Source organism: Catharus ustulatus, chromosome 23 (assembly GCF_009819885.2).
Source record: "Catharus ustulatus isolate bCatUst1 chromosome 23, bCatUst1.pri.v2, whole genome shotgun sequence".
Taxonomy (NCBI): domain Eukaryota; kingdom Metazoa; phylum Chordata; class Aves; order Passeriformes; family Turdidae; genus Catharus; species Catharus ustulatus.
The window spans coordinates 2,349,261-2,360,379 of record NC_046243.1 but is presented as its reverse complement, the minus strand read 5'-3'; the positions used below and the strand labels follow the sequence as shown (position 1 = coordinate 2,360,379).

General features: G+C 58.1%; 1 protein-coding gene across 3 annotated transcripts in view; it reads left to right on the top strand.

Moving 5' to 3' along the window:
• Positions 1-1,375: 1,375 nt before the first annotated feature.
• ZNF385C (zinc finger protein 385C) overlaps positions 1,376-11,119 on the top strand; it is a 59,063-nt gene continuing 49,319 nt past the window's right edge. Inside the window, exon 1 of one of the 3 annotated variants that reach the window (XM_033078807.2) lies at positions 1,376-1,544. In XM_033078807.2, coding sequence (XP_032934698.1) covers positions 1,508-1,544 — 37 coding nt within the window. In that variant the 5' untranslated portion in view covers positions 1,376-1,507. The remainder of the gene's footprint in view (positions 1,545-11,119) is intronic. The other 2 variants (XM_042779924.1, XM_033078810.2) reach the window with 2 other exon arrangements.

The window sequence follows — 11,119 nt, the reverse complement described above, 5'->3', positions numbered from 1 at the left end:
CAGCTTTGGCGAAAGGGCTCTAAAAACCCAAAGTGATTTATGGTGAGCCAGGATGAGGCTCAGTGGTGCCACATTGCTGCTCCTGGGGACCTGACTATGACAGCAGTGGGGAAAGGGAATCCTGGTGTGGACAGGGGGATCTGCAGCTGCTGGGCCCCTGCTTGTGTTCCAGGTTCTATAGACCCAGAAGTAGCTCAGACTGGGACTCCCCACTCCTGGCTTCCCCCTCCCTGACAGCTGGTGGCCCTGGAGCCTCCTGCAGGGATGGGCACCTGTGGGCTTGGAGGGGTTTGGAGCAGCACGTGCTCTGCCCCCACTTCTGCAGCCTCTGCCAGCAGCAGCACGGGGCCGGTCACACCTCTGCCTCTTGGCATCAATTCTGTGTTTTAGTGGAGGCAAAGCAGTGAGCAGGCAACTGCTCTGGGAGACAGAAGCCCCTGGGTACCTGCTCCAGAGGAGAGGGCTCTTGGCCAGGGCAGTTCCCTCCCAGCTGGGCTCTAAAGCTCAATTAGCAGTTTTGGGAAGTGCTTTGAGATCCTCTGTGAAGTGTCCTGGTGGAGGGCAAAATGTGATTATATAACGTGTCTAGACAGCGTATTCCTTGGGGCGGGCAGCAGGACGCTTTTATATCTCCTCTCCTGTGTCAGCACTGTGTGGCCCCGCTGAAAGGTTCTGGGAGCTGCTAAAATATTAACAATGATGACAGCGACAGGCCAGCTCAGACTTTTGCACTTAAATTGTTGATCTTAGCACAAGGCGGGAGCACGGCAGCAGAGGCGCCTTTGCCTGTGCTGTGCTCCAGCTGCACAACTGAACAGCATCTCCCTGCAGACCCCCTCCCTCCATCCCACCCCCGGCTCCGGTTCACCCTCTTGGAGCAGCCAGGCTGCCCGGGCATGGCCAAGGTTCGTGTCCCTCCCTCTGCCTGCTGGGGCTGGGTCAGACCAGGGGCTTTGGCAAAGAACTGCAGCCCCCGGCGGTGCCACCTCCGTGGAGAGCCGGGCTGTCTGCTGCCACTCAGGGCGCGGGACTGGAGACCCTCTGAGACCTGATCCTCTGAGACCTGACCCGCCATTCTCCGCGGCGCTGGTCGCACACGGCATCTCAGTACCCAGAAATTCAGGTGCCCTCCCCACAGCCCCGCTGTGTCACCCTCCTTTGCGCTCCTAACCACACACCTTACCGACCCCCCAACCCCCCGAAAAGAGCCTGGGGAGCCCCTGTGTTCCCACCGTCCCAGCCTGGGGCAGCCGTGACCGAGGGGTGCGCCACGGGAGGATGTCCCCGAGCCGCTGGCGCCGCTGCGGGATGCAGCTGCGGGATGCAGCACCGGGATGCGCCGCCGCGGTTCCCCCTCCCACTCCGTGCGGGCGCCGAGGGGGGGCTGGACCGCGGCGGCGCGCGCGCTGCCTTCATCCCCCCCCTTCCTTCTCCTCCTCCTCTTCCTCCTCCTCCTCCTCCTCCGAGAGCGCGCTCGCACGGCTGGGAGCGAGAAGCCGGCGGGAGGATGCTGCAGACGGCGGCGGAGCCGGGCGGCTGGGCAGGTAGGGCGGGCGGGGGCGGCCGGGCTGCCGGTACCGGCGGCCGCGGGGCTGGGCTGTGGGCACGGGGAGTTCCAGGCTTTGGAAAGTTGTGGGAGCGGGGGGATGCGCTGGAGGGGCCCCGGGAATGGAGATCGGGGCCGGATGTTCGGCCGGGGTACGCGCCTCTCCTCGCGCTCCATCCCGGCGGGGGTGGCGGAACCGCGGCCCCACTGCCCACCCGGAGGGGTCAGCCTGGGAGGGAAACTTCTTGAGCGCAACTTTACCGAGGCCCCTCTCTGGGAGGTTCCCACGCCGAGCGGGACCCGCTGGTGCCGGTAACCCCAGTTCGTCCCCCCGGGGTGCCCGGCTGTGGGGTGCACGGTGTGGGACTCCCACGGGTGTGCGTGTGCTGGACTGGGATCAGCACCAGGGCGTGGGCGGTGCTGGCCCAGGTGTCGGGGTGTGCCCGGCCGGGGCAGGGGGAGGTGGAGCGGCCCTCGGGCCCCTCTGGGCCCGGCTGTGCTGGTCGGGGTGCGCAGCACACCCTGCGTGTCCCTGGCTTGTTCGCAGGGTGCCTGGAGCTGCATGCGTCCATGCCGGGGTCGGGACTTGGAGAGCTGTGTTGGGAATGGAGCCGAGGCTTTGGCTGCCTCCACGGAGACTCTTGGCTCTTACGGAAAAGGACCTTCAGAGAGCTGTACAAAAGCGCTTTCTGTTGGTTGTGTCTCCGGGTGGGAGCAGCGGGGTCCCCTGGTCCGGGAATGTGGAGCCAGAAGCGGGATCCGCGCTCAGCAGATTGACCGCTCTCCCCTGGCCATTACCAATGAACTTTGCTGTTAACTTGGAGCAGCAGTGAGTTATGGTGGAAGCTTTTGAGGAGTTTGCATCGGGGTGGGCAGGGCTGGGGCTCGCTCTGCCCCAGAGCGAACCCCACGCATCCCGGCACAGGACGTGCCTGTGCCTGCCCTTGGCAGCGCCAGGGCAGGGCGGTGAGCGCCGATCCTGCTGGATGGGCGTGTGGGAAAACAACATCTTGGCGCAAGAGGCTGCAATTTGTTTTCAGAGCGACATTTGAAAGTGCTGCTTAAATAGAGGAGATGGTTCTGTGTCAAGGTGAGGGGTCTAGAGCCTGGCATGGCACTCCTGAAGGCTCTAAGGGGCTTTCAGGCTGTTTCACCAGTGTGCAGGAATCAGCACCAGATCGCTGGCACCTTGCTGCTGGAGCTGCCCGTGTGAGGGCTGGATGTTTCTGTGGGTCACACGAAGTATGGCAGCACCTCTGCCCCACAGGGAGCAATTTTGGGTGAAAACGTGAGGCAGGAGCTGCCCCTGCCCTGCTCAGCACTGTGCACACACTGACTTCACCCCTGGGTTACCTGGGGTGTGTGAGTGGGGGGTGGAGATGTTTGTGAGCTGCTGTGTCTGCATGTGGGGCACGGTGCCTGAAAATAGCCTCAATGGGCAGTGCCACCGTGTGTGTGGATAAATGAGGCTCTGTCCCGGCTGCCAGCCTGGCTGGGAGTTTCTTCAACCACCGCCATCCAAATGCACCACCACTGACTTTTTAAAAGTGACTGCAGGTGTTTTCCGATGGAGCATCCAGCCCAGTGGTTTGGCTGAATGATGTTTGTCATTTGGGTGGAAAGGCTCCGTGGGGATGGAGGAGCTGTGTTGGTCCCTCAGTAGCTGCCAGTGTGATCCTGCTGAGCAGAAACTCCCTTGCCATATGCAGAGTTCAGGGCAGGGTGATGATACCGTGTGCTGTGGATTTTGTGCTCGTTCTATATCTGCCACGTGCGTTGGAAAAAAATGCTGGTGTGACCCTGGATGTGGCTGTGTGTGAATGCACAGAGCTGAGCTCTGCGTTTGCAGGGCTGTGACGTCATGCCAGGCTGAGCCTTCCTGCTGTGAGTCTTGTACACCCTGAGCATCCCTGAGCTGGCATCACACTGTGCCTGGCTGGGGCTCCAGAGCGGCTGCTCTCACTGCCTGAGTGCTGCTCCACTCTGTACAGAGAAAGCAGAGGCTGGTTTAATAGTCCCAAGAGTAAGAAATATTTTTGGGGGGCTGGTGGCTCACTGGCTTCAGGGCTTGGACCCCAGTGCTGGACTGTGAAGGGCTGCATGTCCTGCCCATGGTAGGTGAGGGTTGGGGTCTGAATGCTCAGGTGAGGAGGTACCATCCTGCTGGAGTGTGCACTGCTCAGCAGCCATCCCATGCCATCCCATGCCATCCCATGCCATCCCATTATCCCATGCCATCCCATGCCATGCCATGCCATCCCATGCCATGCCATGCCATGCCATGCCATCCCATGCCATGCCATGCCATGCCATGCCATGCCATGCCATGCCATGCCATGCCATGCCATCCCATGCCATCCCATCCCATCCCATCCTCACATCCCATCCCATCCCATCCCATCCCATCCCATCCCATCCCATCCCATCCCATCCCATCCCATCCCATCCCATCCCATCCCATCCCTCCCCACCTGCCTGGCTGATGTTCTCTGCGTTGTTTATGGGGGTTTGTGTTCTGCCTAGCATTCCCAGCTGTCCCAGGACAAAGTTCCTGTCAATGGGGACAGGGCAGAGCTGCCCCAGCTCATTCTGCCTGCACCCTCCTGCTGTTCATCCCCATGGACTGGCAGGAATGTGCAGAGGCTGGAGCGATGCTGTGGCCCCAGCAGAGCAGCACCAGGAGCTCCCCTGGCTGTGCCATCTACAAGTGGCTGATAAAGAAACCCTGTTCTTTGGGCTCTTGTTTGTTGTATTTCTGGGGATCTTCCTCTTGTTTGGCTTTTATCTAATGTTTCTGGGGAGATAAATGTATTGCCATGAGTGCACAACACAAGTCTGCTATTAACTGAGGAAGGATCTTTGCAAGGATGTTCCCACTCTAGTACTGGATATGTCATCACATTGCTTTACACACGTGAATTTCCAGGGCTAAAAGCAAACCTGCTGTGGAAGTGTTGGACAGTCCCCAAAATGTGCCAGGCTTACACATCACAGGGGCAAAGATTCCTTTTCTGAGCCCTTCCAACTGCTTCTCCTGTTCTCAGCTCGATTGGGAACGGAGTTTGGGTTTTCCAAAGCCAGAGCCCTCAGTTCTGCAGCTCTTCAATCATTTCTATGGATGATAAAAATGCAAAAATGTGCACCTAGAGCAGAATAATGAAACCCACGAGGGTCTATTTGTCAATTTAGCAATGATATTGTGATGTACAAAGGCTGTTTCTTAGTGTGATGTTCTGAGATTGCCTCCAAAATAGCACCATAATTTCTGTGTCAGAAAGCCCCTGTCAGGAATTATGTCTGTGCTCTCAAGGAAACCCAAGCTGCAGCTGCACTGTAACAACTGCTCCATTTCTCTTAGAAATGCAACAATTTACTTGCCAGTCATCAAAGGGAACCTGCAGATTTAGGAGCTGTGAGCTGCTCTGCAGGCACGGGATGCCCCAGGTCCCGTGGGAGCTTTCCTGGTGCTCCCCCGAGGCAGGTGATGGTGTTCCAGAGGCATCAGGATGCTATTTGCCCAGCCTGGCTGCACCCCAGCCATGGCAGCAGGGCTGGCACAGGCATGCCAGGCTGTGGGCACAGCAGGAACTTTGCTCTGCATGCCTGTGGGGCAGAGTGGGTGCTTCCCCAAGAAATCCTGACTTCACAGGCTCTGGATGCATGGAGAATCCCTCGCTGTCAGAGGGCCCTTCATGGTTGTTTTTTAATAAAACCCACCACCTTTTCCCCTGCAGTATAAACAGCTTTTTCCCCAGGATGAATTGCCGGCAGGGTGCCAGGGAGAGGGGCTGGAGCTGGGCTGGGGGCTGCGGGGCCCTGCAGGGGTGTGCCCAGGCTGAGTCCCGCTCTTGGGGGAGGGTTCTGGGGGAACCTGGCTCTGGTGAGGGCTCTGAGCCCTTGATACCGAACAAATCTGTGCTGCTTTGAAATGGGAACGTTCCCGAGTCGTGATTTTCCCTGGCCTAATTATGGAAATTTTTTAATTAGTTGATAAGAAAGATCACTGGGAAATTGCAAAGGAAACATTTTGAGGTGAAGCCCTAATCTGTGCCTGTGTCTGCCTGGAGTCAGGAGCTGCTCCAGCTGCTGGCCCTTGGTCAGGCAGCAGTGGCTGGGCTCAGGGTGCTGAGGGAACTGGGCATCCCTGCTGGTTCTGGATTCCTCTGGCCAACAGGTTTGACCCTGGCAGCTCTGTGCCAGCTCTGCTCACCAGTCAGGGCATGAGCTGAGGCCTCTCTGTTGGGAATCAGAGGTTGTTCAGGCTGATGCCACTGTGTCTCCAGTTTGAGTGTTTCTGATTCTGGCATCTGCTCGCTGGCTCTTGCTCTGAATCAGGGGGATGAAGGAACTGTTGAATGTGGGGTGGTTTTGCCTGTGTAAAATCAGAGAGGGTTCTCATCTTCCTATCACCTCCCAGTTCTCTGAGACCTCTGCTACCTTGGAACTGGGAGAATTCTGCAGCCACTCTCCAGAGGATATCATTGGTCACATCTTTGTAAAACCGTGTGCCAAAGGGATAAGAGCTTTTTGGACGATATTTTCCCCTTTATCTGTTGGAGCAGGAGAGATGTGGCACCAATGACTTTCCTCTTGCCAATCACCACTTGGCTCTTGCAGATGCCACTGTGATGCTGCCCTGGATGTCCAGAGGCTCGCTGGACCCTGCCAGGACCAGGACCAATGTGGCAGAGTTGCCAAAGGCCACTCTGGTGGTGACTCCAGCAGAGCAGGACCCCAGCCTCCTGTTTTTTGTGGATGAGGGTAATTTCTGTCACATTTTTGGGGGGCTTAGAGTTTTTTTCCTGAACTTTCTGTGTTACTGTGTGTGATTTGCTGCCCTCAGCCTCGTCCCTGCTGTTTGTCTTGGTCGGAAGCTGCTGCTCTGCATTCGTTTGAAGCGCTGCACGCACAGAGCCGGTCTGTGCGCCGGGCTGGAGGCTCTTCTGAGGAGCCTGAAACGCTTGTAGGAAAAAAAACCCGTAAAAATCCCAAACAAGGGAAGCTTGTTATGGAGCCAGCAGGAGCTGGGAGTGGCACAGAGCGGCTGCTGGCCGGGCTGGGGGGCGAGAGCTGAGGTCAGGCAGTGCCTCCCCCGGGGCAGGTTCTGCCACCTCGGAGCCCTCCCGCCCAGTGCTGGGCGAGTTTTGTCTCACGCAAGGCCAGAGCCTATAAATATCCCAACTCCAAATTTTCAAGAAGTATTAGGAACTCTCCAGGCTTATTTTTGAGGGCTGTTATGAAAGGGCTTTAGCAGATTAAAGCTCTCCCGGATTAATCTGTGCTCAGGAAGGCAGAGGGTGCAGGAAGGGCAGTGCTGGCACCCCAGGCGTGTGATGCAGGGGCTTCACCAGGACTCCTGAGCTCATCACTCCCCGTCTTGCTGGGAGATGAGCTGATGGGGCAGTGGGGGACACTTCCACAGAGCCATGTTACAAGTCCCCCACTTCTCCCAAGCTCCACTGAGCCCCCCAGACCCGGCCAACATCTGTAGGGCTGCAGGTTTGCACAGGTCAATGCCAAATTTATGTGCCCTCTGATTTCCAGAGGAGGTAATTAGCCAACAGGTGTAATAACAATTTAATAAGTGTGTCAAATAAGTGAGCCAGTTGTGGTGTAGAGCACGCTGTGCCTTTGGAGGAGTCTTCCAAGGACTGGGGATATGCCAGATGGGAAAATAGCAATTCCCTTGTCCAGGCTGGGGTCTGTCCATCCTGGGTCTGTGCAGGAGCTCCCTCCTGGCCAGGAGCTGTTGCAGAACTCGGGGAAGCACCTGGCACTGGCACTGCAGGGTTCACACCTGTGCCAGAATCTCACCTTCCTGGACAGATGTGGAGGGAGGTGATGACTTTTGTGCTCCATTACCACTGGAAGGCACAAAGCAGTGCACAGGGCAGGATGAGAGCTAACTGGTGCTGACTTAGGCAGAGGATGAGTCAAAGGGATTTACAGACACCCAGCAGCCACCTGCACCTCCAAAACTTGCCTGCTGCCAGCACTGCCACAGTGCCAGTGCTGCTCCCACGGGCATGGGGCTCTGATGGTGGGCTCTGGTGGCAGAAAATCAGCTCCAGCACCTGCTGCCTCTTGGCATCGGCTTGGTGCTGGGAAAGCTTTTCAGTTTGTCCTTGGGAACATCTCTCCTCCTGAAGACTTGAGCAAACCCTCTGGCAAGAACATGGTGGTGTGTGACAATGAGATGCTGGCAGGTGGCAGGATTCCCCCGAGCGTGCTGGCAGCATCTCCCCCTGCCCACCCACCCCTGGCTGGCCAAGGAGCTTTTCCTTCTCCTACCAGTGGTGGGAACCCCAACCCCTCTGCAGCCCCAGCTGAGGCACTGCTGGCTGTGAAGTGACAGATGATGCAGGCAGGGCAGGATGCAGGATCCTTGGAGGGTCAGGCTGGTGTGTCCCAGGCAGGGTCCCTAGAGGAGGGGACAGTGATGGGGAGAGGCACTGCTTGGTGATGAAGTACCTGCTGCATCACCAATAAACATCTGCCCCTCCAAATCTTCATTAGCACACAGTGAACAAAACCTGCTTTGGATGTGGGTGAAGCAAAGCATGGCTGGTCCCGAGGGGCTCATGCAGGTGGGGTGATGGGTCTGTTGGAAGGTGGTGCCAGGTCTCAAGGAGCTGCAGAGGGCTGTGCATGGCCCTGCTGAGACAGCAACTCTGCCCCCAGCACAGGAATCCTCATGTGGGCAGGGCAGGCAGGGTCACAAAGACGCCTCTGTGGAGGATTTGGCCTCTCCCTGCCTGCCCTGGCTCCAGCAGAGCTTTGATGGGTGTAAATCAGTAACAGAGAGCAGGAAACCCTGCAGAGCTCAGACCCAGCAGAGCAGGGATCTCACCCCCTCACCACTGAGCCCCATCCTGCAGTGGGATCAGGCACTGGCTGCCCAGCACCGCTGGCTGTGCCCACTGCCAAGCTGAGTGCCAAAAATCCTGCCTTTCTTCACCTGCTGACAAGGGATTGGAAAAGGGAGAATTCTTCAAAACATAAAACAAATAAAATTAGGTCTTCTGGTAAGGGATTAAATGGGGGCCCTCAGCTGTATTTATAGAAGGTTCAAAAGTAAATCTGTTCCCAGACTGAATAAATATTTTGCTCAGGCAGGCACGATCTTCAGTTCATCTGTCTTGCAAAGACTTGAGTGAGAGGGGAATTGATTTTCTCCAGCCTGAACAAGGCAAGCGCCTCTCAGACCCAGATAGAGAGTGAAGTCCCATTATCGGCTGAAATGGGGAAGCAGCTGGGAAATCATTAAAGAGAAAGCAAAGACAAAGCTGCTTTAGGGAGGTGACAATTTACTGTCCTCCGCGGTGGCTGGAGCTGAAACCGCTTTGGGGCTGTGTCACTCTGACCCCATGAGAGAGTTTGGTGACACTGGGTGACATTTGCCAGCATCAGCAGCAGGTTCCAGTGGGAGATGGGAGTGGCGGTGGCCGGCACTGGTTGTGTTGGTCACCCTGGTTGTGTGATTGCACAGATCCATGCACAAGGGAGGTGGCATGGGGGGAACCTGTGAGTGGCTCAGCTCACCGCTCCGGATGGAGGGGGATCCGTCCAGGTGTGGTGATGGTGGGGAGGGCATTGATCTCATTCTCTGCTCCTGCACGGATCACCTGGAGGTGCAGACACGCCGACAGCCAGGTCAGCGCTGCCGGACACGGAACCACCCACATGATGAGTTCCTGCACTCGTGCTGCCGTGCTGTGGCTGTCCTGTCTGTAAGGATGAGAGGGTATTGCTGGCACATCCCTGTCACTGTCCCCAGCCCGCGGGAAGCAGCCACTCACAAGGTCCCCGGGCTGGTGCAGGTGGTCCGGGCAGAGGTTCCTCTGGCAGCGTTCACCCCAGCGCTGGGTGTCCAGCACAATTTCAGCTCAAAGAGCTTCTTAATTCGAGCCGGCATCTGGTGTTTGCAGACATCAGCTACCGCCAAGAGCTCGGTGCTCGGCTCTGAGTGCCGGGTCAGCGCCAGCGCGGTGTGAGCTGCGCAGCCGGGGCTGCCGAGCACCCCTCGCCTTTTCCCAGGTCAGAAAGGAAACGATAAAAGGGACAATGAAGAACAAGCCAAAGCCCTTGGCAGTGTTTTCCAGCTTCTTCTCCTTGTTTTCCGTGGTAGAACCACATCAAACAGATGCTTGCCTGCCAGAAGATCCCCAGCCCCAGGTGGGTGCCCGGACTCTACGAGGGAGCGGTGGCGAGAGTTTGCTGTGTGAGCTCTGTCCGCCCCGCGCTAAAAAAAGGCACAAAATGAGCAAAATTATGCGCTGAGTCACTAATCGTTCACCCGCTGCTTTAGTCACCAGTGCTCCCACACCGGGGGACGTTTGCTGAGGGGGCACAAACCGAGCTGTCACCGCGTTAAATGGATGTGGCCGAAAGCAGCGAAGAGCTGCCGCTACACGCACGGCTTGTGACACCCGACAGACCATCGGGCTCCACGGGAGCTGCTCAATTAATGACAACTCCCTGATGAATCCATTGATTAATCGCGGCCGTGTGCTGCGGCGCCGGGGCGTGCTGCGAGCGGAGGTGGTGACAGCGGAGCAGCTGCTGCCCGTGTCCCGTGACAGAACGGGTCACTGTCCTGCTCTGTGTCCTCCCACGGGCATCGCAGCTCCTGCCGAGGGACTGCTGGTGCGGTGGTAGCACCGGGGGGCTCTGTGCCTCAGTGTCCCTGTGCTCCCCAGCCTCCCCCACCCCACCCAGGGCTGTTTTAGCCGCGTAACCCGCCGTGCCGGAGCCAAATGTGTGTGAAAGAGCCTGTCTCAGCACGGGGAAGAGCCATAAAGGGCCTATTTATGGAGCTGGCTCCTCACAATGTTTTCAGACACAGCCCTCGCATGTTTTCATAACAGCAACGCCTCCACCTCTCGCCAGCTGCCAGCGGAGCTGAGCCTCTCGCCGCTGTCCCCCGCACGCCCCGGGGAGCTGGGAGCCCTGGCAATGGGCTGGCGACTGCGGGGCTTCCCGTTGGGATCCCGGCCCCGGTGCAGCCCCGAGCCCCGGTGCTCGCAGGGCCGTGACTTGGCTGCCTCTGCCATCCCGGCTGCGACCTGGCGCTGTGCCCACGCAGGGACATGCTCGGACCCTTGGCACGGATGGGCACTTTGTGTGGCAGGAGACAGACTTGTCAGCAGCCCCTCTTTCTGCCCAGCCCCGCCACCACGTTTCCCATCGCCTGGAATTCGCTGGCGGGCAGCACGGAGCGCAGGGCTGGAGGAGCAGCAACTCCCAGGCTCCATCCTGGGAATGCCCTATGGAAGGAGCAGCCTCTGCCCCAGCCGTGAGTGGATGTGAGCCCTGCCCAGCCCAGCCCTGTCTCCCCCCTGTGCCAGGTACCCTCTGGTGACAGCGTGGCAGCCGCTGCGGTGTCATGCACGTGTGGGAGGCAGGTGAGCACAGAGAGGGAGCAGGGAGATGACTCCTGCAGGAGTGAGGCTGTCTCCATGGCAGGGAGATAGGTAACTTTTCATTAGTCCATTTTGGAATTCCTTTAAAACGGGAACGCTGACCCACCCGAGCTCATTAAATAACGTAAATAGTGCTGCCCAAATAAATACT